At 38.4% G+C, this 13711-nt stretch overlaps 1 protein-coding gene across 4 annotated transcripts in view; it reads left to right on the plus strand.

Moving 5' to 3' along the window:
• CAPN6 (calpain 6) overlaps positions 1 to 13711 on the plus strand; it is a 249077-nt gene that overhangs the window by 24170 nt on the left and 211196 nt on the right. For all 4 annotated transcript variants that reach the window (XR_012678872.1, XR_012678871.1, XR_012678870.1 and 1 more), the window contains exons 2-7: positions 4487 to 4618; positions 4829 to 5037; positions 5550 to 5742; positions 10266 to 10459; positions 12392 to 12469; positions 13010 to 13205. Coding sequence is in view for 1 of the 4 variants with exons in the window: in XM_075184325.1 (XP_075040426.1) it covers positions 4487 to 4618; positions 4829 to 5037; positions 5550 to 5742; positions 10266 to 10459; positions 12392 to 12469; positions 13010 to 13205 (1002 nt within the window). In the remaining 3 variants the exon portion in view is untranslated. The remainder of the gene's footprint in view (positions 1 to 4486; positions 4619 to 4828; positions 5038 to 5549; positions 5743 to 10265; positions 10460 to 12391; positions 12470 to 13009; positions 13206 to 13711) is intronic.

Consider the following 13711-nt stretch of genomic DNA (forward strand, 5'->3'; position numbering starts at 1 on the left):
CAAGTATTAAATTTGCTATTTGTGTGAGAAAACATGCTGGAAGCAGATTATGTTGCTTTAGGAGCAATCTAGTAACAGCTGTCACCAGATGTATGAATAAGAATCTGCCTGTGATCTGCATATACAATTCAACTGTGTATGTTTCGAAAATCTGTATCTAAATTTATTGACCAGGTAAATTTGGCAAACTTGTCTTTAATTTATCATAATATTTTAATCAATACCCTGGTTTCAACATTGATTCGAAAGCAAATATTTGCTAGCTGGCATCTGCAGAGAGACCCTGCACTAGTTTGGCGAACGCTAAACCTCCTCTTACCACTGCCAGCCAGTATCATCAGGGAGCTTTGTTAAGCTGAGTACACACCTATGCAATTATCATGCAGATCACACAATCATGTTTTACCGTGCCAAAATCCATCGCATCTGTTGCTTTGGTTTCCTAAATTTCCTAAAAATCACGATCAATGATTGAACGAAGTCGGGCAAATGTGAAAGTGTGTACGGACTCACGATCGTCTGTCCAATGCTTCTGCCGATAGAAATCTGTAGAATGTGTACGGAGTCACGATCTTTTCAGCAGATGGTTATGAGAGATGAAGATCACAGATCTGAAGATAAATTGTGTAAGTGTGTATGCATGAATCAGCATGCTCAGCGGGACTTTGTCATTGGTGAAATTGTTAGAGACAATCCATTTGTAGTATGATCGCATAGATGTGTACCTAGCTTTAAATTGCGCGATAGAACATTTTCTATTGCTGCGATGAGTAGCGGTAGAAAATCATCAATATCACAATAGCGAGAAATAAGGGCCTAAATTCTCTATCGCAAGCAAGTAGACACACACTAGAGTCCATTGTGTCAGCAGCCAATTGACCTACCAGCTTGTTTTCAGACTATGGAACTGGAAACTGAAGCACTCCGGTAGAAACACGGGAAGAACGCCATACAGATAGATCTCTAGTCGGCATCAAACCCAAGGCTGAAGAACTGTGAGCCAGCAATTCTAAGATACATACACTTTAAGCATCATGGATTTACCCATCTCAAGTATACTTCATATATTGTATGATATCATCATCATCATCAACATATATATATATCGCCAGCGGATTCCAGAGTTTAAAATGCATAGTGTTGATTCCCCTCTTATGTGAATCCCCTTTCGGGTTAACCTTGCACAACACTTACAAACCATAAAATAAAGACACGGACACCGACTTAAGTTTGGAAATAAAAAGGTCCTTTTATTTTGTTATTATTATTTTTATTTTATTTTATTTTTTTTAAAATTATTTTCTTTATTTTTATTTTCTTTATTTTATTTTATTTTATTTTATTTTATGTTTATTAAGATCTATCAAAAGTTTCTATCAACAATTTGGACCTTTATTATATAGGTGGCGAAAAGCAGGGCAGCCAGCTAAAACCAACATAAACCAATAAGGTGGAAGATCGTCTCCTTTCCACCAACCCAGGTTAAAACCTTATCTATTGGCCGGTACTATCGACTATAAATTAACTCAGTACCCTCTGGACTCAAACTGGTTAAGCCCTTTCAAGGCAAAACCTGATACTCCTTACTAGAGCATCAACGAGTCTAATAATGACGATGGAACCAAGGCTACATCACCAACACTTAAGTACCGTATGTTAAACAACCATCTGACTGCCATGCTCTCCCACCACTCACACACCTCGTTCCTCGTGACAAGGAAGAATTGCAACTGAATATACTTAAAAGAGGGAGGGTGGGTGGGTATCCAGATCCAGGAAACAGGAAGCTCTCTCCTCCTCCACTGCTGGATATATTCTTTCCACGACCACTCCCACCTCATCCCAATTGGCTGATTCCATCACAGACTTAACCCCTTAATGGTAAGTAACATTGTCAGCTCACAACACATGCTTTTAAACTCCTTCGGCTTAATGGCCTCTCTCATACTATTGTCATGTACAGAAAGACCATAGCCATCTAGATATGAGTCCAGCTAACTATAAAATGATCATTTAGGTGAGGGGTTCAATTAAGTGTTAATGAAGATCATGTAAAAATGCTTATATCTGATGATTACATAAAATGTATCAATATAGTGTGGACATAAGGGATTATACACTTTAATCACAAATACCAGTTACAGTAGGAAGCTTATTTGACATTATACTAAATAGCCTCATACAAAAAAAACAACAAACACAACCCTGAAAATTGTAAAGAATGTTACCAGAGAGCATCTAATCTGTGATGTGCGCCTGACAGTACGCTGAGCTTTATGGGGTTAGAAACAACAGCTGGCAACACTTAAAGGAAACAAAATGTTAACTCTAGACTCCCACATTGTTAAATGGCTAAATTGTTCCCAGAAAATGTTGCAATGAAACAAAACTATATATATTATTAACCTTTTCACAACATGCTGCAAGGGAAGAAATAATGAGAGGAAGATTTCATTCTATATGGCATCAGTATTTTCCTCCAGACACCATTATTAGATCAGTACAGCGCCTTAGTTATGGGATTGGCACATACAGTCTCTCTGGGTCATGTACTATCTGTAGTGTAAGCATATTAAAACACAGAGGCCATGACTGTACGCAGATTATGTTATTGCTCTTGTCTGCATATGTTTAATCTTACATTTGCATTCAGATGATGTATTTGTGCTTCAAAGTTGCTTGCAGTGCTCGTGGATAGAAATAGATATGCAATAAATGATTACTAGACATGACCATTCAAGTACATGCTTCCATGGTACATTTCAAATGTTTTCTGTGCATAAAGTCCACATCAGGTTATCTTTAAGTGGTAGTAAGTTGATTTTCTTTATTGGACCTTTATTGTATTTAGAGAGACCATTATTATTTTAATTGCATGCACTATGTATCTCTTGATCAATGCGAGATGTATTAAGAAAAATGTATGTACAGTTTAAGCAAATTCCAGTTCCAGAACACAAAGATGATCATTCATATCACGTCACTTATATTCGCTTCTCTATATCGTCCATTACCTGTTGGCAATGGGGGCACATGCTTAGGGGAGCTCTGTTCCAGGCAGAATAGAAAAGTTTTCTTTGCTTTTAGCTTTCTTTAATTGTTACTTGGTCTTTAGCAACCCATATTTGTCCTAGTAAAGTAATGGCGGAAGTGGGGTTAGACATGGGGCCATGATCATTTGTGTAGTCGCTAAATTTTGGGCATATTAACTAAAAATGGCCAGGGCAAACTTTATATATTGTTACAATAATTGATTTCTTTATGGTCCTTTACACGAGTTGTTCCCAACCTACAGTATGTCAGAAGAATGAATCTTAATGTAAAAGTAACACTAAATTGTGAGTAAATTGACTATTTTATGTACAAAATTAAAAAGTATATTAGTAATATTAAGGCTTGAACTGATTTAAAATTAAATAAAATCATTTTCTAGGTCCAGGCCACTGACAGGCTGAATGTCCATTGGCCAGTGCTGATCCTGAGCACAAGGCTAAATATCCCTTGGGGTAAAAAAAATGTCTTTACCTTCTCATCTCCCAACACTTCCAAACTGCTTGGGAGTTGAGGGTCTTGGTAATTAGAGATTGGCATCTCAGGAGTGGCACATTTTCAGCACTGAGCTGGTAACCACTGTCAGTGTTATGTCTAATAGTAGTGTCAAGCTCAACACTAACTAGCCTGAAATATCTGTTGGACTGGGTGTAAGCATACGTACCCCTTCCAACTCTCCCAACATATCTGTGTTCTTTGTTTCATCACCACGCACACCAGGTATGATGTGCCTAATATTTGTTTATTTCAGACTGTAAGTAGTCAGCAGTAGTCAGAGATGTGATGAATCCCTACATTGTGATTCTCTTAACAAATCTTGTGATGAACTGGTTTACAATGTACAAATTTATTTGATGGTTCAAGGTCACTGATATCTGTAGAATCATAGAAGTGATCTTCTAATCACTGTATCTGTGCAAGGTGTAGCCGCATTCTTAATGTTCTGGTTTATTTCTGTCCATCTATATCTGTTTGCTTAAATGTACTTTCCCAATATACCTATGTATCATTTTATCTTTAGTTAAATATATCTGTCTGTGGCGAGCAGGTATGTAAACATAAGATATAGTGCTACGACTTTATAATATCCCCTTTATAACACTAGCCTCACATATAGCCTAGTGTATTTTTTTACATAACAGTACATTAAAGTCTAATAAATCCATTATGTCAACCTGACTATAGCAGCACCATTACTATAATCCCACTTGTGACCTGAATAAATGGGTAAGATTTAGTTTTACTGTGCCATCTCTATAATGTTCAACTGGTTTAATCTACTGTGGCAGCAATATGCATTTTATGCAAAATAATCACCCTTCGAAGTGCGCCATAACATGTGATCCATTTAAAATACTGGAAAATATTTGTTTTTGAGCACTTAGCCAAAAAGTTTGCTCTGCATCAAGCATTTATTGGTCCCTTATAATTAAAGGAACTGTGTGATGACCCTCGCCTTTTTGTGGATGGGATCAGCCATCATGACCTGCACCAAGGAAAGCTGGGAAATTGCTGGTTTGTTGCTGCCTGCTCCTGTCTTGCTCTCAGAAAGACACACTGGAAAAAGGTACCATTATATACTTCAGTGCACAGACAATAAAAGTAATATATCATTTATATAAGATTGAGAAACCTCTTTAAACAAGAGAATTATGAATTTAAACCAAGAAGAGATGCTAGGTAAATATTACATTTAAGACTAATATTTCTGTAAGTTTACATTATTAATATCAAACTTGTTTTCCTACTAAGTATGGAACTTGTTCTTGCATTGTAGGTTATTCCAAAGTGGAAGACACAGGAATGGGACCCAAGAGCACCACACAGATATGCAGGAATCTTCCATTTCCAGTTCTGGTGTTTGGGAGACTGGGTAGATGTGGTCATTGATGACCGCTTGCCAAGCATGGATGGGAATTTGATCTATTGCCATTCCAATGTGAAGAATGAATTCTGGAGTGCGCTGTTGGAGAAGGCTTATGCCAAGTAAGAACCACTTCCATGTACAAAGATATGGAACTGGGAATAGATCCAGCTGAACTGTTATATTAGCGCCATAGTAGGGATAAACATTACTAGTGTAATCTGTCTTATATACTCAAGGTCACTCATTGAGGTTATATTTTCCAGACAGTACATCATACCCTGCTTAGATATACATCACAAAATCTTGAATGAAAAACTTCTGATTTACATACTGCTTGCAAAAATGATCACGCCCATAGAATGAGAAGAAAGCAACCCTGAGAGGTACTAGCAGTACTAAAATAGGGGCATATGGAACAGTAACGGGGGTTTGAGGGTGAAGGGATTGGAATATGATCTTGGGGACATCTTTTTACCATTAGAGTTGATATTAAAGGCCTATTAGTTTTGTTCAGTGATCAGATACAAAGATCTATGTTTAGAAGGGGCACTTCACAAGGCACATGGCTGATTGCAATACCTACTTGATATTACATGTATATTGCTGCTGAATGTGTCTTGTGTCTTCATAGGTTGGCTGGGTCATATGAAGCCCTTGATGGTGGCAGCACAGCTGATGCCATTGTGGATTTTACTGGGGCAGTCACAGAAAGTGTTGACTTAGCAGATGATAAATATAGAGTTAATATAGCTGAACAGACAAAGTTGTTTACGGAGCTCCTGAAAGTCCATAGAAGAGGAGGGCTAATCTGCTGTCATCTCAAGGTAAGATATCTATATTTCTAAATTAAGTTGAAGTTTCAAGTTCAAGTGAGAAAATGTATGCAAAGTATAACACTACATGTGCTATGTCTTACATATACACAGTTTTGATAACTCTAATGGTGGCATGCCAAGGCTGATATGTCATATTAAACTTAAAGTCAATGTAAGAGACAACTATTACACTATTACACAGACAGGGAAAAACAGCTAAGATGGGTACAGCCATGAATTGCCGAAGTCATATGGCCAACTAGACATTTCAATTAATAAGATAGAGATGTTATTGATTGTGTGGAGTTCAGTTGAAGTAAAACTGGAGACAAAGCAGGAAAGTATGGTCCAGTGCAGATAAAGTTGAAAATTATAGTAAATTATGTGTAAAGACGAACAGGTCATACAGGTCAAATCAGAAAAGGATGAGTTAATTCATATAGGAAGTAGTAAAATGCAACAGTTGTGAGACAAGGCAGCATATTTTGTTTTTTATATCCAAATGCTCCAATTTGTAATCAGCTGTGCAAAAAAATCCCTTGCTCCAATCACATGATCTGCTAACCTCCTATTTATTACCTGCTTTAAATGAACTTTAGCAATATGCAGTCTAGTAATCATTATTTTTGGGTATCTATCTATGTTTTAGTGAACATTGGCATCTTACTTCGTTTTTGACTCTAATTAAATATTTTTATTTATGCTTTGGATCTAGCACTCTACTGTTTTCTAATATATAAAAATGTGAGTGTAGAAAGCAAACTACATGGGCACCTCTGAAAGATCCTGATGTGAAGCACTGGATGAGCAATTATAACCCTAGTTTTAATATATTTTTTTTTTTTTCATTTTATTTGGGTTTGAGGGAAGATTAATATTAGTTCGATAGAGCAGTATTAATTTGGTAAAATTGTCAGATATATGTAAAGGCGGTTAAAAATAATATGAGGTTTTACAAAATGGTTGAAGTGGAAATTTAGAAATAGTGATATGGTAAATATAAGTGAATGGAATATGATAGCTTGATTTCTTTTTAAACTCTTGGCCCCTATGTGCCCGAATTATTCCACACCCCCGCACCTTCCCTAAAAAATGTGTCTATGCATTTCCATTACTACTTGTGTTTTACAGTGGCTGCATCCCTGACGTTCCCATTCTTAAGCTGTCTCTCCTTTTATACTTTTACCTATGCCCCTGCACCATCTTCTACTTTCTCCATCTCACTTAACCCCTGCAACATCTTCTCCTCTGTCCCTCTCACATATCCCCTGCACCATCTTATCACTTGTCCCTCTCAAATATCCGCCTGCACCATCTTCTCATCTGTCCCTCTCACATATCTCCCTGCTCCATCATCTCTCCTGTCCCTCTCACCTATCTCCCTGCCCCACCTTCTACCCTGTCCCTCTCATCTATCTCCCTGCATCATCTTCTCCCCTCTCCCTCTCAAATTTCCACGTGCACCATCTTCTCATCTGTCGCTCTCACATTTCCCCCTGCAACAGCTTCTTCCCTGTTTCTCTAACATATTCTCCTGCAACATCTTCTCTCCGGTCCCTCACCTATCTCACTGAACCATCTTCTCCACTGTCCCTCTCATCTATCTCCCTGCTCCATCTTCTCCCTTGTCCCTCTCACATATCCTCCTGCACCATCTTCTCCCTTTTCCCTCTCACATATCCTCCTGCACCATCTTCTCCCTTGTCCCTCTCACATATCCACCTGAACCATCTTCTCCCTTGTCCCTCTCACATATCCACCTGCACCATCTTCTCCCCTATAAATCTCACCCACCCCCTGCACCATCTTCTCCCCTGTCCCTCTCACATATCCCCTTGCACCGTTTTCTCCCCTGTCTCTCTCACAAATCCCCCTGCACCATCTTCTCCCCTGTAAATCTCACCCACCCCCCTGCACCATATTCTCCCCTGTCTCTTTCACATTTCACCCTGCACCATCTTCTCCTCTGTCCATCACACATATCCCCTAACACCATCTTCCCCCCCCTGTCTCTCTCACATATCCCCCTGCAACATCTTCTCTCTGGTCCCTCACCTATCTCACTGAACCATTTTCCCCCCTGTCCCTCTCATCTATCCCCCTGCACCATCTTCTCCCCTGTCCCTCTCATATATCTCCCTGCACCATCTTCTCCCCTGTCCCTCTCACATATCCCCCTGCATCATCTTCTCCCCTGTCCCTCTCATATATTCCCCTGCACCATTTTCTCCCTGTCCCTCTCATCTATCCCCCTGCACAATCTTCTTCTCTGTCCCTCTCACCTACTTCCTGCATCACCTTTTCCCCTGTACATCTCATCTACCCCCCTGCACCATGTTCTCCCCTGTCCCTCTCACATATCTCCCTGCACCATCTTCTCCCCTGCCTCTCTCACATATCCCACTGCACCATATTCATGCCTGCCTCTCTCCCATATTCCCCTGCATCATCTTGTGCCCTGTCCCTTTCACTTATCCCCTGCACCATTTTCTCCCATGTCTCCCTCATATAACCCTCTGCATCATCTTCTCCCCTGTCTCTCTCACACATATCCCTCCTGCACCATCTTCTCCCCAGTTCTTCTTACCTGTGCTCCTGAAACTTTCTTCTCCCTCTCATTTATTTTCCTTTTACTGCTTCATCGCTTTTCTTTTTTCTGCTGACTTTTCTGTTCACTTATTGAGAGTGAATGGATTGCAGGTGGAATGCATTCTTTCAGTTTACACTGCTGCTGTGAGTATGGGAGCCACAGAGGTACAAAAAGGTTAAAAAGTCAAAAACTATATAAGGTGAGTGTGCCGCCTGTCAAATCTTTGTAATGTGAGGCCGCACTGCTAGGAGGGTTGTAGTAGTAGTAGTAGTAGTAATAAATTGTAATAAACGTTTTATTCATTTTTTTACTTCCATAATAGTTAAAAAATAATACTAACTTCAGAGATCTGTCCATGTTTTCAGTGACAGTTTCACACACTTTGGTGGTCCAGTTGCACAAGATTTGCAATCTGATATCTGGAGAGAATGGCTGGATCACTTCTGGTTTTCCTGTGACCTTTGTTTTGTGGTTCAGAGATGATCACACACACACAAGTCATTGGTGATCATCTTCTGGAAGTAACGTCCAAGACTGATAGTGATCCAAACAAATTATTGATATTAAGAGGCGTAATTAATAATGAAAGGTTCGCAGATGTGATGTATCCCATAATAACACAGACACAGAATTTGATGTCAGGTCCATCTAGTTGACCCTTTATTGTATGTGATTTTAGTGTTTGCTTTATTTTGAGGGAGGAGGATTTTTCCCCCCAAAAAATATCTAAGTCTTGACTATGCAAATTTGTTTGTCCCATGCATCTTTGAATATTATTATTTGGTCTTCCCTTGTTCTAGAAAGCACTAGTGTCCAGTAATATGCCCAATGATTACAAACAACTAATAACCAATATGGGCCCAAGAGTGATCCCCAGCAACAGATATCCAGGACTGTGCCCAGTAATATCAGTAATGCCTACTATTGTGCCCTATAATATTATGAGCAGCATTACTTCAAATAGCTTGCCCAATAACAGATTGACCCCTTTGTACCAGGAAATGAGTAAGGAGCATCACCACCAAAACTTGCCCAAGTTCTTTCCTGATGTTATGTTTCGACCTTCATAGTTCTTATTGGCATCAGGCGATATTAATGCAATTTAATTTGTAGTCCAGAATAGCACCATGCTCAGATCCCAATATATAATACCCATTAATATGCCTAATACATTCCCAACTCCAATAATATGCCCAATAATAATTGCTAGTAATGTCCAATAATGTTTGCAATAATATCCTCCCAGTGCAAATAATTAGAAGGATTGGGGCCAAATTGCACTTTCCAGTGCCAGTAATGCCTAATAATATGCTGCCCTTCCTTATGCATTCTGTGTAGATTAGGGCCTTAACAGTACTTGATGTAGTACGTCACCAGTGGGTGTGTGGCACTGGCTTCTAGTTGGCTATCTGTGATGTCCAATTAGAGAATGGCGCCATCTATTGGCAAGTAGAATGTGTTAAATCAGGAGTTACTGAGAGGTAGTAAATAAAGGAATAAAGGAAAATGAAGGTGATGGGGATTGCACATACACACAGACTGTGATATGAACTGTGAGTCTTATTGTGTTGGAGCTTCAAGAAAGTGAGATTTTGGCTGGTAAGTCTCTGCAAGTGCCAACCCCTTCATGTTCCCTTGCTTGATGCAAGGTGCTAAATTCATTTCATAACAGATGTCGCACAACCAAGTTTATGTACAGATGTTAACAGCTCTACAACCATATTCACTTTCATATTCCACTCCCCTTGTAGTTCATTTTAATATCAGTTCCCCCATCATTTTTATTTCACACTATGCTCAAGATGTACACAACACTATGAATGCCTATTTATTACACACCCACATTTTATGCAATGTTAATGTACCTGAATATACATATATTGTTAGTGTTTTTGCACATTACAATGTTTATCAGGTATAGAATGATACTATTACTTCCCAGGCTCCCTCCTACAATGATATGGAAAATGTGACTCCTATGGGACTTGTCAAAGGACATGCATATTCTGTAACAGAAATAAAGAAAATATCTTTGGGAGAAAAGACCCTTTGTTTTGGAAAGATCTCCAAGCTGTATATGGTGAGAATGAGGAATCCATGGGGAGTAAGAGAATGGAGAGGTGCCTGGAATGATGAGTAAGTAACCATATAATGGCACTGATTTAGCCCCCCCCTCCCCCCTGCAGTGCAACATGGTTTTACCAAGTGCAATATGCACATCCCTTTTACATTTTATTGAACATTTATAAAAAAAAAGTGAAAAAAACTTTATGCAGAAAACATATTTCTCATTATAGCTTGTTTCAGCATTTATCATCAAGTCCTTCATATCATTCAGGCAGAATAATAGCATTTTGCTGCCCTTAGATAAGACACAGAAATGCTATTAGGATACAACTGTATCTAATACACATGTATCAACAAATCACACACCAGCATTCAAAGGTCGAGCTATATTCTTCTAAACAGGCTAATGGATTTGTTAGAGGGCGCAACATATTAAATTATAGATGTAATATACAAAAGTACAGGGCATTCAGATATAAAGAAAAACAATTAATAAACCACTGATATACACAAGCAAACAGTTTAAAATAAAAAGGGTTACATTCAGAGTATAACTTACATGAGTTGTATAATCTGTGCGATGGGAAATTGACTAGGAAGATGGACAGCTTATCAATGTGGATTGATTTTGCCAAAAGACTAACATTTTACTACAACTTGTTTCATCTTTTTAAAGACACCTTTACATCTTTCCCACCACCTGATTGTTGCGGTCTGTGATACTTTTTTCAATCACCATTTGTATATTGCCTGATTTACTACCCAATTCTACTATGTGACCCAACTTTTCTGTGGATCATCACATTATTAATAAATTCCCTATGAATTTGTCCATCTTTTGATACCAAACACGCCAAAATACAGTGTATTCATAGAGCTTACACTCATTTTATTAGCCTGTCTGTGGGGCAGAATTCTTAATTTGACATATGAGCTGCCCTTCATCATGCTATTGAGGAATATCTGGTTGGTCACTACTTTTATTGATTTTAAGTGTCATATTTTAAAACTGAATTATTTTTGTCTATATTACATATAGCCAAGTCAGCACATGGACTCATTGAGCCAGACACCATGCTGAGCGGTTCCTAAAAGTCTATTCAGGTGTCAAAACTCCATCCCAGGCCAGGATATATCTCACAGCATGGGCTCTTTGAAGTCACTCCTATCTTCTGACACTGGAATGTGCAGAGCCATCAAACAGACTTTCTGTCTTCACATTTTACACTTTAGTAGTTCAACTTATCAATGGATTCAATTAATATACCATATTTACACTGCAGTTATGATTTAGGCCTTATCCCCACAATTATGTGATGGATTAACCCTTATAAATAACTGTAAGTTCTCTATATTCATGACAAAAAAGATAAGGGATAGTTTTGCAGCCAGTCAAGGTAGATCATCATCATCATTTATTTGTATAGCGCCACCAATTCCGCAGCGCTGTACAGAAAATATTTGCATCAGTCCGTGCCCCATTGGCGCTTACTGTCTAAATTCCCTAACACACATACCAGGAGGAAGCCCACGCAAACATAGGGAGAATATACAAACTCCACCCAGTTAAGGCTCTGCTGCCTACAGTAGATCAGCCAGAAAAGATATGGCAAGATTGGTTTAAGCCAGGAGATAGATAAGATATAGTATGTACAGAGAGAGTAAGCTTATTTTAGACAGATGGTGCAATCCGGCAAAAATGCTGTTTACCTAAGCACCTATCAGCACTGAATAGCACCACACTGCATGTCTCAAGAAAGCATTTTTCATCCGTAATCCAAGGTCATCAGTTAGTGTAACAACAATAGTTGTAATTAGGGACAATGCAGTTATGCCAAGTTCTGAAATTCTTTGACATGTGTAAGAATCACCCATTTTTTTCCCATAAGGTATTTATAATAGCAAATAGTCTTTACATAATGTCACATTAATAGGGAACAATATTGATACAGCAATGGTAGTAAGTGTGGTAGGATTTATTTTAATATCTTTTATTTTCAGTTCTGAAGAGTGGAAAAAAGTTAGCAAATCTGAAAAAAGAAAGCTTGGTCTGATTATGCAAAATGATGGCGAGTTCTGGTGAGCGAGTGATGCATGCCACCAATATTCTGAAATCAACACAAATGCTGCCTTGGAATTAAGATGGGTGTGTGATATTCCATTGTAATAATATTTGTTGTAAGTAAGCTGTTATTCTCCACATTGGAATGCATGTCATGAACTGTTTTCACACACTCATTATTAAAGATTTGTTTGCTCATTTAGCAGTACATGGAATTTCTGGGTAATCATTGATTAAATATCTTGGTCATTGTACTGTAGGAATAGATGGAGCCTAGATGACCAGTCAAAAAAATATAAAATAAAATAAATAAATAAATACAAAAAAAAAAAAAAAAAATTGTAATAAAAAAGTTTTCTATCTCCTGCCTTTTCCCCAAATTATTTATGTGACTGTTCTATAGAGGACACGTACATGGACAGTGAGAATAACACAGGTCGATTGCTTTGGGGTCCACACTTGTAACAGCATCGCCTCTGTAGTGCCAGTGTGACATATGAAGTTACTGGCTAGCCAGAGGTGTTTAGCCTTTTGTCATTGTTTTTCTTCTGCTATAGGATGACTTTCGAGGATTGGTGTAAGAATTTCACCCATGCTGACGTGTGCCGTATAATAAACACATCAATTCTCAGCCGACACAAAACATGGGAGAAAGGGGAAGCTTGTGGAAGGTGGACAAAGAATGAAGAAGTTTTGCTGAACCGCTCAGGAGGATGCTTCAATAACAGAAATACTTTTCTTCAGAATCCACAGGTGATTAAAATATTGAATGACAGTTTATCAACTTATAACTATGGATGACAGGGTTGGATGCCATCGGTTTCGGTAAAACTACAATAAAACAATTGATTAGTTGAACAAATAAAAGAAAGTTTTCTTCAACTGCCCAAAATCCCCAAAATGTTATATAAGAACCACATGTAAAGCTGGAGTGTTCACTATGTGCTGTTTATTTACAAAGTTTTACCAATGTTTTTGTTGTTTCTAATGTGTTATGTGACTATGTGAATTTATAGTATCTAGCTCTTCTTTTGTGTCTCCATGACAAACACAATTTATGTGAATAAACTTAAAGGGTAATATCAGAGGCTGAAAAATATTAATACCGACGCGTGCCGTATTTTGTGTAAAATCGCCCACCACGAATGCTCAGAAATTAATCATGCGCCAGAGAACACACCAACATCCAATTCATCTCCCAGCGCAAAGACCCTTACTGCAGCCTGTGATTTCATGGGTATAACAGTGAGGGGAATGGG

The sequence above is a fragment of the Mixophyes fleayi genome, chromosome 9 (genome assembly GCF_038048845.1).
Source record: "Mixophyes fleayi isolate aMixFle1 chromosome 9, aMixFle1.hap1, whole genome shotgun sequence".
NCBI lineage: Eukaryota > Metazoa > Chordata > Amphibia > Anura > Limnodynastidae > Mixophyes > Mixophyes fleayi.